This window comes from Accipiter gentilis, chromosome 7 (assembly GCF_929443795.1).
Source record: "Accipiter gentilis chromosome 7, bAccGen1.1, whole genome shotgun sequence".
In the NCBI taxonomy this organism is placed as follows: domain Eukaryota; kingdom Metazoa; phylum Chordata; class Aves; order Accipitriformes; family Accipitridae; genus Astur; species Astur gentilis.
This window is the reverse complement of record NC_064886.1, coordinates 8,155,750-8,169,974: the sequence shown is the minus strand read 5'-3', so window position 1 is coordinate 8,169,974 and position 14,225 is coordinate 8,155,750. Positions and strand designations below refer to the sequence as shown.

The 14,225-nt window shown below is 40.9% G+C and overlaps 1 protein-coding gene across 4 annotated transcripts in view; it reads right to left on the bottom strand.

Annotated features, from left to right (window-relative positions):
• Positions 1-734: 734 nt before the first annotated feature.
• ZDHHC8 (zinc finger DHHC-type palmitoyltransferase 8) overlaps positions 735-14,225 on the bottom strand; it is a 123,174-nt gene continuing 109,683 nt past the window's right edge. For 2 of the 4 annotated variants that reach the window (XR_007506724.1, XR_007506726.1), the window contains 4 exons: positions 13,939-14,048; positions 9,930-10,966; positions 6,019-6,948; positions 735-3,603 (listed from right to left, as the gene is read on the bottom strand). Coding sequence is in view for 1 of the 4 variants with exons in the window: in XM_049805796.1 (XP_049661753.1) it covers positions 6,777-6,948; positions 9,930-10,966; positions 13,939-14,048 (1,319 nt within the window). In the remaining 3 variants the exon portion in view is untranslated. The other 2 variants (XR_007506725.1, XM_049805796.1) reach the window with 2 other exon arrangements.

Below are 14,225 nucleotides of genomic sequence, written 5' to 3'. Positions count from 1 at the left end.
AGATCGGAGTCTCTTCCACAGAAGCCTCTCCTCTCTCTCTAGATAAGATCCACTGTCTGAAGCTTTGTGAGAGTTCCTGTTCCATATCTAGCTACAGTCATGAGTATCGCATTGCTGTTGGCAGAAAACAAAATACTTGGTGGGAAGGAATCAGTTTGCCCATTTGAAAGACTTGGTGAAATACCGTCAATGCCAGGGGCTGAAGGATTCTTGTTGTCACAGCCAAGAGCCAGTTTTCTCAAGGCCACTTGTTTGAGGAGACTTCTGATGGTTCGTCTAAGGTCTCAGCTTCCCCTGAAAGACAGCCCGTCCCTTCCTCCTGCACCTCTCCTTTACAGGTCTGAGCACTGGGGTGCTCTCAGGCATCCCTCATGCTCGTATATATTCTCCACTTTCTCCAAGCTTCCATCGCTGCTCTCCCTTCTCTCTGAATACCCCTTAAAATGGTGGGTCTACCATAGTCTTCTACGGTCTGAAGATAACCACTGGCAGAAACACTGTTTCCAGTCTATTTTATTTGCTTATATTTTAGTGAGCATTTTTGGTTTTGTATTTTGCTGCTGATACAACCATTTTTTCTTCTATCAACACAGATCAGTTCCATTTCAAATACATCAGATAGGGACACCTGTAACTAGTTTTACTTGAATATATGTACACAGTTATGTATACTTTATATACATATAGGCATTATATATATACATATATATATATACACATATATATAAGGCACTGTAAAATGTACCATCGCTTCTCTAGGACTGTTTTTAATCCATAAAAGTAGATCATATTTCTTCATATAATTTGAAATGTCTAACCAAGACATTTTAAAAACATTTCAGGGTTACAGAGATATCAGCTGTGAAATAAGCCTTACTTTAAAATTTGAGTTATTGTGACAAGGTGAACAAAACCTATTTTGACAGTAATTCTAATCTATTTATTATGTAACTGCTCCTCTCTTAAAAGATATATTCACCTGTATAAATAGTTTCCTTTGTCTCTCCTTATTATGTTCCAAAATGTGAACTGAAACTTGTCCTGCAGAATAAAAAATAACAATAATGGAGAAATGAATACAAACTTGGATAATTTATCCATTACTTAGAGAGAGGAAAGTCAAGATCACCGTAAGACAAAATGTCTTTAAATAAAATGTACTAAACCAGATCATGAGCTTATATAATTCCGTTTGATGTAGCCAACATCAATGGAGCCTGGTGATTACGTCTTGGCCAATTCATATATAAGGTAATCTCTGCCATGTGAAGACATGACAGCACACAACTATGACTGGCATTTACAATGAACATGCTTGAATGGACCCTTGCTTAATGTAATTAGCCTATATATGCAAATTATGGCATTAGAAATCCTACAGCAGCTGCTGCTAGGAGGGCTTGGCAATTGTGTGTGTTATAAGCCAGTCTTACACATCAAACGGACATATTTTCAAAGCCTAGAAACAGATAGATAGACGAAGATAGATTAAAAATTGTACATCTTTGGGATGTATAAGTCCAGATACCCTGGACAGAACATTTCAACAAATACCAATATAACATTTTCCCACAGTTACTTTGTAGCAATGATTTGCAGCTATGCCAGACCGCAGGATCCCTATTAACCTTACTTTAACCCTAACTTTAACAAAAAACAGTATAGAAAACTTCATGTAGTGTTGTTTCATGGACCACTTACTGTGGCCTCAAAAGCACGATCCATTGGTCACAACTAAGAGACACTCTTTTAAAGACTCAGCATATTTTCTACTCTACCATAAGCACCTTGAAAATGAGACTTAACCTGCAATCACTTTTTTAATATTTTGTCACCTGCAGATTTTGCACTGGAACTGGCCTTTCCAGTTCTACTGTTTCAGTTCACGTTTTGCACAAGTGGAAGTGAAAAAGGGCAGCATACCATGAACCATCTCAGCAGACAAATGCATCTGAGGCGTAACTCACTAGGGAAAACCGGACACTCGAAAATACCGAAGTGACTCAAAGGTTTAAAAAATATATATGTATTACGAGAGCCACAAAAAAGGTTACAGACAGAGCTCCACAAAGCCTGCACAGATACATTCCAACAATTCAAGGTGGCAGAACAGGTGAAATACAGACCATAAAAACGGTTTGACATTAACTTTCCAGACTGTCAGAGACAGCAACCTTGACCTCATCTTTCCCACACACAAAAAAAAAAATATTGAATATATATATCTATATCTCTAGTCTGGACCACAGGTATAGTCCAAAGAAAACCACATTGCAATTTCCACATTAGGCTTATAGGAGAATAGGCATCATCTGTGGAACATCCATTATAACGCCCATGAGGTGATTATCTTAGGCCAAGTTGACACAACATTATGCTTGGTTAGCAATTTTAGACCAGCAACACAACACGGTTCATTTGCTGCACATGGCTACTAACATAGCTCTGTGCAACCCTTAGAGCTGACTTTAACCAAACTAAGTAATTACATTTATTTTGTTTTGTTTAATTAAAAAAAAATGCAAATGTAAGATATTAGGGCAGTTCCTGCTATCGCCTTTCTTAAAAATTCAAGACTTGAAGACTTCTTAATGTACTTGCTTACAGACACATTTTGAGACTGTATTAATGATCTTCAGGAAAATATGCCACCCTGAGGCTTTTTCCCTTGTTCCTTCCAGGTTATGTCTGCATCCAGTTTTGACATAGGGGGCCAAATGCTGGTTGTATATCAGTGCAGTATTTGGCCCGGAGTTTCAAAGTCTTTGCTATTCAGACTTTCCTATGAGGTCAACAAACAAAGTAGTAAAAAAAGAAAATATTAAGGCTTCAAGTAAAAATATTTCCTCTCTCTCCCACCCATGTAGTAACATACATTTAATTTCATAATACTCCATATATTATACAATTAAAGATAAAGAGATCCAACTTTTCAAGGCAGATTGTACTACAATGAAAACCTGGAGGCTAAATGGGAGTGTATGAACAGGGAACAAATGGCTAATAAAATGCAATATGCAATGAAAAGTGATGCATAAACTAAACAAAAACTATTGCTGTTTTTTAAATAAGTAATACAATCCACAGCTAAAAATAAAAACACGTTGCAAAGATTTAAGACTTCTGAAACATGAAATAAGCATGACAAAAATAAAGAAGCTACTTTACAAGATGTGTTAACTTGTGCTGGATTTTCATGGCTGATCCCCACCTACTGTAAATTAACATCACTTAAAGAACTTTGATGGAGCCACACCAATTTACACCAGCTGAAGATTTGGCCTGCAGTGTCTGTAAAAACTGAGACTATTTGGGCAAAAGAACCTTACTGCTAACCTGTAAACTGCTTGAAGAACTATACTTTAACATGGGCTGGTTTCAGCTCCAAAATTAGATTTAATAAATAGGTCCCCAGTCCCGCAACAGGAGCTATGGAAACAGACACTTACATTTATGAGAAAATAGCTGCAGGTTCAGTGCCTTGGATGGAAATGAGGCTGGATTTGCTGCATGCAATCTCCTGTTAACAGTTCTGCTTAGATTATTCTTTCAGAAGATTTGAATAATTTACTCCAGGCTGTGTGCACTGAATTATATGCAAACCTCAAAAGGAAAAAAAAAAAAAAAAAAAAAAAAAAAAAAAGACTTTGGTACCATTGTAAACCTATTAACAAGTCGAATGTCTCTCAAGTGTGGGCAAAACTACTCACAAAATATATAATCCTTACATCTGAACCTGTAATGACATAGTGCATTCATTCTTTCCTCCCTTACCCCTTGTGAACTATGGTTCATATGGTCAAAATAACCCTGGATATTAGTGCTTTATACACACAATACTGTGTTTAGTCTTACTGAGAAATTCTCTCATGAACTAATGTAGTTAACTTCAAAGGCTCTTTGGCCCTTCAAGTTCCTCAGTAGCTTTTTCGTTTATAAATGCAGGAGAAAGAACGATCAAAGTGGAGCATCACTGGGATGCAAATCTCAAATATTACACTGGTGCAAATATTCAGCCTTGCTTGCATGAATTTCATGTACGTATTCAAAGATACATGATAAAATGTGCCCTTGTCTAGCTCCCTAGCCCAAATTCAGTGTGTCACATATTCCCTCTTTTTCAGGGCTTGCATATGGCATACATGATACTTTAAAAACAAGTAAGTTGTGTGATACTCTATGCACCAGAGTGAATTCCAGTCCTTGAGGAAGTACTGCATCTTCCTGAGGAGTTAACATCAGGGTAGAGGTGCAGATTAATAACAGTTAAAGATGGAAGAAATCTATAAGGCCATCTGGTCTAGCCCCTTGCCCCTGCAGGCTCACCTCTTACAGAAGTTTTTTTAATGACTTGCCCAAATACGGTTTGACTCTCCTACATAGTTAGTCTCCAATACTCTGCCTTGGAAGACTATCCCACTGCCCCTTCCCCTCCATCTTTTCTGCCCCCTTCTAAATGTAGACCATTGGTTACCAGTGACAACCCTTTGATTTACCTTTGGTTTTAAATCTTTTAAGTAACGTATTTGTAAAATTACGATACTCAATTTCTACTTCATTGCTTAGCCCATGACATGTTTTTAGCCCTTTAAATCTTCTCATCAGCCAGCCTGTCCAGTCTTTTAATATACATTGCTCCACCTGTACCTGATCCAGTTTGCCAGCATCTTTCTGGTAACATGGTGCCTCCGACTAAAGACAATATTCTAGATGCCAGTGAGCAAATCTGCATAGAAAGACTATTGCTTCTCTGCTCTGCAATGTCCCTACAGTAGCCATTTAAAATATCACCAAGGCAATAAAATGCACACTGTTTTCTAGTTCATTCTCTCATCACTTTGGCCTATTGTAGCTGCATTGCTTTCCAGGTTTCCCCCTTCAGGCAACACAGAGCATTACAAAGAGAGATGATTAACTTTCTTATGTTCTCTTCAACCTTCCTCTCCAAAAAATGGTGTGATATACAAGGGACATAGTAAACATGTATTGCAGATGTCAAGATTTATCAAATCAAAAGATAAATTTTAACCAGGCAAAACTGAGGTCAATATTTGCCTTCTGGAATAATTAATCTCAACGTACACAAAAACAAGTAAGATGTTATCAACACATTCTGAATTGCTACCAAATATCTGGAGAGCTCTCCATTACAGTCAAGGACTGAAAAGGATTCAACTCCTTGAAACAAATATCCTGAAAAATTATGACTTTAGCTCTCTAGTCAAAACTATTCACCAGGAGAACCAGGTGGGAAGTCGAGGTTTCATATGCTGACTGGCTCAGTGATAAATAATCATTTTTAGTGACTTTGGCAACAGTCGCTCAGGATATTCTTAATTGCACACATGATCTGGCTAGTTAACATTGGTCCAGATCTCAGTCCTTTTGACTTCTGAGGTGGTAACTGAATAAGAAGGAAAAGGAGATAAGAAATGGAGAAAAGAAACAAAATTTCCATTTGTCCCCAAATTAGCTTTGCTAGAGTCCTCATATTTGTGACAAAAGTAATGCACCCCTTTCTTGTTTTTTTATGGTGAAGTTGTCCTTAAATCCAAGAAAGCAAATGTAGTTTTCTGGAGACAGGAAAAGTAAACCTCAGAATGTTAAATAGATTTGATTGATATAATTTTAAAAAGTTGTTCCCCAGGGGAAAAAAACCCAAATGGAAAATCCTTTGTCTAACAGTATTGAAGACCAGAGGGAATGTGCTAGTAATTAGGCAGGTAGAAAATTTATATCCTGTAGATGTACGCTTGGCTCAGTTACACACACTGTAAATTCAACAGATCATGATAACCTTGCTGCAGGATTACACAGACGGCACCAGGGCAAGGCAGTAAACCATGTTATTGCCTAAATCCAACAGGTAATAAGGAGGGTGCAGGGAAAGCAGCTGACGGCTGTTTAAAATATGTTCCCATCCAAACATTGCCTTTCTTATCTGCTTGGTTTTGTTTCCAAGTCAGAGAAGCCTTTAAAAACCAGAGGGAGCAAGAGGTCAGAGTGGAAGATCCTTACTGTTGTTGCGGTCCTTTTCCACGAGAGACGAACACGCGCGCGCGCACACACACACACACAATTTCACACACAAGAAGGCAAATGGCAGACAGTGAGAAGCTGTTGCTATCCTTTCTCCTGCTCCCATCCAGGACCAGGGAGCAGGGAGGCTTTTAAAGACGACACGGCGTTCACAGCCCAAGTGCCCTTGCCTTGCTCCTTCCCAGGAGGAGGAACCTGACCTGCAACGCCTGGGGGACACAGAGCAGTTCTTGCACACGCAGACTGCCCAGCACAGGAAGCCTGCTTTCCATGTCGGTAGGAAAACAGCAGTTGGGCCTCTGACTCCTGCCGGACACATCGCTGGCCAGAAGAACTGGGAAGGGGCAGGGGGAAAACTGAATGATCCTGGACTGACCATACTTTTTCACAGTACAACTGGCACACAACAGGTTTGTTGGACAGACACACGCACAATGGCTTTAGCGCTCTCTTGCATGAAAGAAATCCGCTCTGTGGTTGTGGTGTTAGGTCGTAGCCAGTTCCCGCCTGTCGGTTCAGGAAGAGTCTGATGGACTGTACAATTTGATTCCCTCAAGAATAAGGCTGCAGCTGGTTTTTGGCCAAAAGAGAAAGACGAAAACAGAACAAACCCAAAACAAGAAAAGGAGAGTGGCCGGCTGCTGCTGCTCCTTCTTTGTTGTTATTTGAGTCTTCACAGTGCTCCTAGCTTCATGGCTGGCTGAGTGGATGGCTCTTTATTTTTAATTAATTTTATTTTACACTGAAATTTCATAGGTTGTTCCACCAACTCCAGACACCTTCTTAACGTTTGAGTGTCTAGCAGGGCTGACAGGCGTCCCCTGGGAACTTGATGTTGAACCCAACCTGGATATTCCTTTTGGCTGTCCATTTATTTTACTGTGAGGTGTCTTCAACTGCATGTCATCCCTGCATCAAAAGAAATATCAAAAGATGCAATGTTACTGACGAAAGTGTGATAGCAGAATGACTTCATCCTGCTACCCTGTTACCCTGAAGTCCCAGTGTTGCAAAATATTCAAGCATGGGAGCAACCTTGTTGAAACCCATATACTTGATGAAAAGCCACTGAAATGAGAGAATTCATTCGGCCATTAGGTTAGTGGATCAGACCCCAGTAATATTTGTACATTTAATTACTTGCTTAATCCTTTGTTGAACGAAACTGATTGCATAAGCACTTGTAGGACGCAGGAAGGTTTAACTGTCAACACTGTTGACCTTAAGCCAAGCTGTGTCTTTCAATCAGAAATAAAATACTCAGAAAAATCACTTCCCACTTAAATATCCCGTTAAATGAAATTATGTTGCTCATCTCTGAAAGACATAAGAGAAGTGAAGCATAAGACTTCTTTATGACAGAAGATACAAACTGAATCAAGTCAGGAAGCACTCTAGGATGCCTGTAATTAAAGACCATGTTCCCGATGGACTCTTTAAAATAATTTCCTTTCTTATGACCTACTGCCAGGGAGCATGGACAACAGGCTTTCCTCAAAAGATCTTTTAAATCTAGGCCACCACACAATAAAGCTTAATGTGTCTTGTCCCCAAGACTCACAAAGTACTTAGAAAAAAGCCTACCAGAGAACTTGTGTCTGTTCTGCAAGTGCCACCACAACCGGCATCTGCTGTATTCTCACATCTTACTCCTGCACAGTGGATGTCTGCTTGCGTTTGCCTCAGTCTGAAGTTTTAGACTGGCTCATGACAGCAGCGGTGACCAGGGGCTGAAATACCTTCCAGGAGGGAACACTTTTTGTCTGCCTGCAAACTGAGGCAGCCTGAGCTATTTTAGACCACCCTGACTTATTCTGGAGGCCAGAGGGTTTGATGGATTAACTGTATTCAAAAGGCAATTTCTTTCTTCACAAGTGTCTGCAAAACAAAACAAACTACCCCGGACTTCTACACAGCTCTTGATAGGCTCAGATTAGCTCCAAAACTAAAAGCACTTTTTATGTGGCAACCTGGTCTGACAGCTGTACCCTGGAGCTAGAGCAGCAGGTCCAGCAGCTCACACCAGCCTGGCTTCTGCTACATGTTTAAGCTGTGCTTGTGCTAGAGAATGGAGTCGTGGGTATCTGAACCAGCAAAATGCACATACATAAATATAAAAAAAAAGAATATTGTGTGGTTTTGTAAAACACTGCTGGATCCCCAAACAGCTGAAATACATGGGGACCAAATTCTACGTGTGCCTCAGTGAAGTATTATCAAAGCCCTAATTCAGTGCTGAAATTCTCCCGAAGAATACAGTCTGCCTCCTGAAACAAGGCAGAAAGGAGCTGGGGAGTGTTAGGGGAAAGGGGAGAAGGGAAAGTAATTTGTAGTGTTACTGACAGAGAAAACACACTAGGTTTACAAAGCACAGAGTGCCTTTGGGAGGTGTACTTCACTAGATAAAAAAACTTTAAGTTTATTAAGCTATTCATTTATTAATCTCAGTACTTGACTTTAGGAACTGGAGTAAAAAAGATCCTCTGGAATGGTGTCATATGTCTGCAACTTTCTTTAACATCTGATGGGATCTGTAGCTATTTTAATAGCTAGACCACTTTTGCCAGACACTGTATTTGTCATTACTTTAAAGAGCTGAACTGAAGTGAATTTACAGGCTCTACATTTTAAACAAGCACAATGTAAAAGCAGTGGGACTACCAGGCTAACAGCATAACCAAGAACCAGAGACTAAGAAAAGGCAAAAACTTTTCATATTAGCATCTTTCCTACAGCAGCAGTTGACGCATCCAGGTGTCAAACAGAGGGCAGAGAGGCAAAAGAAAGCCCACAGGTCTTTCACTGAAACAGACTCAATTCTTTAATACATGTGAAGAGGAAAAAAATGGTTGTCTACCTCCTGAAAGTTAGATCTTCCACCACTAGACAAAATCATCTTAACAACTACAATTCATTTGAAAACATTGAGCAAAAACTTCAGGCTCATTGGCTTTAAACTTCAGGAGACCTACAATAACAGTTCTCCCACATTTCAAGAACTTTCCCCAAAATGTTGGACAATACTGGAGCGAGAAGCCTGGAACCTTGACCAGAGGACAGCATATTGCAGTAAGTGCCAGATAAAAAGAAAACCTAGATATTTCTGTGGACCCCTCCAGGCCCCAAGTCAGCTGAAATACTGCATCCTCAGTGGGATCATGTAGCTCTTTTCAGACTTTCCAAGCCCTACAGTCTCCAGAAGGAAGAGAAAGAAAGATAAACACATGCAGAAGCTGCAGCTGAGGATCTTGCTCAGATCACTTACTCAGGCTCTCAGCACAGCAAATCCTTTCTACCCATGCTTTCTCCCAGAAAGGAAGGGGGCAGCGAGGCCCTAAGGTAATGCCAAGATTGTCTGTGCTTTTATCACCAGTTCTGTATAATGGAACACTCAACGCAGCTAAATACACAGGTCTCTACACCAAGCACAATTTCCACGACTGGTCTCAGCCCCTGTTTCCCTTAGTGCAGGCTACGCTTGCATGTGCTGTGATCCCAGCTTTGTCTCTGTGTCCAAGCAATGGCTGGGTCCAGCCTTCCTTTAGGCTGCAAACTAAAACAACAGCTCCACCCTTTTGTGCATAACAGGAGGGATAATTTGCCTCATATCTAGCAAACAATTATTCAATTGAGCTAAGACACTAAATCACTATGGCTTTTACAACTTAATTGAGCACTTGCAGTTCAAGTTACAGCAAATGCACAAACATTTTATCATGATGAGGTTGCTATGAGGGTGTCGCAGAACTGAAGAGCACCCACAAACCTCTCACCCTTGCTGGCCTACAGCAAACGTAAGCTGGGTCGTGCCTCTAGTGAAGCACTCTGCACTTGCTTGCTTCACAAGTCACAGATTCACATTGCTAAGCAGCACCTAAAGCAGTACATACCTTTGTGCTCCCACTGATTGCACCTCTGTAATTTCCACAGTGTTTACAAATGAGACAGCCTTCGGGCCTCCATAAGAGGGTGACCTAGGCATCCCTGTGGGGGATGATGGGACCTGGTGGCCTGGGGATTTGTAGGAGCCATTGCTCACCCTGCCCTGTAGTGCTTGATGGGACTGGACATTATTATTAGCTAAATCAGCTTGCAGAGAGGTTGTGGAAGTCCTTGGTGCTCTTGTCATTGCACTTGAGAGTGAAGACACTGAGGACTGCAGTATAGGGTTCCTTGTGCTAAAACTGGTAGCAGCCATCAGATTGTCTCTAGATCCATATCTCATTGCCATGCTGCGTGGGTCTTCAGAGAGTGTGCTGACTTGCTGAAGGCTGTAAGAGCTAGGGGTGTCATAGACACCTGAGTCTGCAAACACTGAATCAGGGTGCGAGTGAAGGAGCTTCTCCCTCTCTTCCATCTCTTTCCTCTCCTGGATGGATGCCATAATGGTCTTGGAAAGGTTATCATAGCGGACTGGGGAGGGGTCTCGCTGGTGTGGAGCTGGACCCCCCAGCACTGGGCTAAAGCTCTGTGGTGGTTGGCGTTGCAGCTCACTCCCCCGTAGATGGCACATTTTGGCTGATAAATATGGGGAGTGGTACCCAACAGAGCTGACTGCAGAATGGGCGATGCACTTCCTCCCCGAGGGCGACATGGGATTTAGCAAACTGTCATATGAAAGACTCCCATTTCTGTTTGACAGGGAATTGGGAGAAAAGATGCTTTTGTAAGGGGTGGAAGCCGCCCCTTCAGACTTTATTGGATGAAGGGGCACTTTGTCTGTCCCTCTCCTGCCAGCAGATTTCAGGCTCAGGGATCGCGAATTGATGGCAAAGGAATCTATCTGAAGCGGGGAAGACTGATAGGTCTTGTGGAGCGAGCTCTTCCGGTAGCTGGGGATGTCCAAGCTGGGTTCAGACTGGTAATCAAGGCTCCTGCCATCCTCTTCTATCAGAGCCCCTTGACTGTGTCCCTCCTGCATGGTGATCTAAAACAGAGGTGAATATGAGAAACGGAAGCCAATGATATGTAAGTACAAGTTTGCTCTCCATGGCGAGTGCATGGGAAAAAAAGAGCTGGAGGTCTTCTCTCAGACTCTCAGCCCAGCTATGACACAGGTTCGTTATAAGGAATCTCCTAACTCCTGTTCAGCATATGGATAAGCACCTTAGAAGCAAGCAGGAGTTATTCATAGTAAGTGCTAAATAAAATTGACAGTAATAGATACGTCAATACATGGACACTGAAAACACAGAATGCGAGACCTTCTAAACTGAGACTCAAGTCTTAGCCAAGGTAAATCAGGTTGTAATCTGATAATACTGCCCTTGGAAAAATCACTTCAAGTTTTCTACAAATAGATCCTGAGTTGAGGGATGTCTGGTTTTGCGTGCTGAGTCAGAAATACTTCAGGCTTCATTTCAACACACTGGGGACCAGCACACTCTTATCAATTTTACTCAGAGCTATGCATATTCAGTAATTCTGAGTTTCTGGTCATAGGTCTTAAAAATTAAGCATCTAAGCTTAATTAAAGAAGAGAGGCTCATTCCCACCTTTAGACTACAAAATGAATCCATTTTCTCTTTTTTATTGCCCGTGTAGGAGAGAGTGGCCACGACAGAGAAGGAAACATAGGCCATAATTTATTTATGTGCATTGAAAACAGATAGCACTTCACTTTGTTTTACTCTGTGAAAGATTGCTTACAGTTCTGTTCGCTTAAAATGCCATTCTGTGCTAAGCAAATAATTTTTGCTGTTATTTTTAAGGAAGAGTTTGCCATAACGTACAGCAAATTGGCTACATTGGCTCTGCAAACAAAGAATTATTATCAGTCACATATTTAATCAGAAATGCAGTCAATGCAGTTTGTTCTTTATCAAATTTCTTTTAAAGGAAAATTATCCAAAAAGGCCTGACTGGCAAAAATCTGTTTTATTCCGAATTTTTCTTCAAGTTTTTTTTCTTTGAGCTACAAGATAGGGAAACGTGCAAAACAGCTCACTAACTTCTAGAGCATGGTGCTAAATTTGGCCTTCTCTGGAAAAAGGAGACCAAGTGACAGCCTGTGAAGGAGGAGGAGAGAGCAATGATGTAGCTTATAAGTATATTTGTGCTACTTACCCTTGTGCCCCAATCCCTCTTTCCTAACAGCTTTCACTGCTCAAAAGCAGAATTACATTAACAGGCTGATAGAGAACAGACAACATGATATTCCTCACACCAGCTAGTCACTTTCCCTCTGTACCTTATACTTATATATGGCTTGGCAGACAAATACAAGCTATCCTATCAGCTTGCCAAGTGAACTAATTTTTATAATATTCCCACTTGACTACTAGAGAGTTGTGACTACTATAACATTGAACAAGTCCACAAAGCTGATTGTATGCACACCAGTCAGCCTATAGTAACATCATCTTTTTAGCTTAGGATTGAAACAGCAACCCTCACAGTGAAGACGCCATACCCTGTTATCATTTCACAGCACTGCCCAGTCTCCTGGCCTAATCAGAAACTATCCCATATCTATATTGCATCTATGGCTATGTACTGAATGAATAAAACAAGCTTGCCTTCCACAGCTCTCTGACTTTTGGCATCACGACCCAAAATACTGCTGCTTACACAGCTCAAAATTGCTAGCTGATGTCTGTAAATAGAATATTTTGAATTGGATGTCAAGCCATTTTTCATGTAATAAAGTGAAGATGATAGGATATTAAACTTTCCTGATACAGTGAACACACTGTTGTTCTTATGTTCCCTTTCATATGCCAGTCTTTTCTTCATTAAGCGGACAAATCCAGAGAATAAGATTTACAATTATTCTTTAAGACTAAAACCCGAACTTGGTGGTAGCTGGAATTCTACCATCTATCACCAACTTCCTTTTCAAAATGAGAAGGATACTAGAAAAGTTTTCTTCACCATTTAAGGAACATTCTGTCTTATTCCAGTGTTGCTGCAGTCAATTATATATTTCTACCATATTTTCCTTTCCTTACTTATATCACCCCCTTCTTGTTATTGCAGGGGTGACACTGGAGGACCTGATGAAATTAATTGTAAGAAAAGTGCATTGTGTGTGGTATGTGTGTTTTAAGGGTATCTCCACTGGTGAGCGAAGACTTTGATACATATTGCAAATATACAAGTTAGACCAGTGATTTTCAAACTGCTGTTCTCAGGTCCTGGGGGGCTAAGGAAGACTTGCGACAAATCCATGAGAAATAAATGAGAAAAACAAGCCTATTACAGTGGGCTTAGTTTTGCACTCTGCTTCCAAAGGAAACAGTGTAAACTGCTTCAAAACTCCTAAGCAAAAGATAAAACAGTCAAAATTCTGGAGCGAGTCTCTCTAATTGTTTGGACCTCAGTTTTCTTGACAGGAGGAAATGATGCCAAGTGTTAGGAACATTTTTTTCCCCATATAACCCAAATGCGCTGAGAAGGTGCTAAGGAAGGTCAAACATGAGGAATCTTCCCTTAATTTTAACTAAAATATCTCTTGGGATGCTTTAAAAGTTCTTTCTGTTCTGCAAGCTGACATCTTAAGGAATCACTGAAGAGGTTGTCTGTTGGCTAAAGGGTCTGATCCAGAAAAGTGCTAAGCATGCCCAGCTCCCTCTGAAGTGAACCTGAGTTGGCACCTATGTCAGGAGAAGCCAATGGGAGGTGACACTTCTCAGCATCTCAGGATCAGGCCGAGACACTAGGAAAGCAGCAGTGCATGCCTGTCAGCAGGACAGACGTGTCAAGCTCAACAGAGGAAAGCTGTGAAAGTAGACATGTTTTCATAAGAAGCATAGCGAAAATATACACTATTACACAACAGTGCCAAGTGCTGTTATTTACTTTTACACTCTGACATTCACCAGAGCCCTGCGGTGAATTTATCCTCAGCTCCATGTTGCCCAGTATTAGCTGGGAGCAGATTCTCCCAGGCTCACTCACCTGCTCAGCTGTAGCATGGTAGTGGACTTTGGGATTGTTGCTGAAAGCCGGTCGATACTTGTACATGGCAGGTGTAGGAGGGCTGATAAGTTTGGGTGAAAGGCCACCTTCTGTAAAAGAAAAAAAAAGAAAGGACTTTTTATTAAAATGTGTGGACAGAAAGCTATCATCCCTAATTCCTTGCTATCCATGGTCCTCTGCAAAGAGATCTGTTCTGGAAAGAATAAAACTTGCAGTACTTTTTGTGCAGAATTCCACCAAAATCAATGGGACCCTTGTGGAAATAA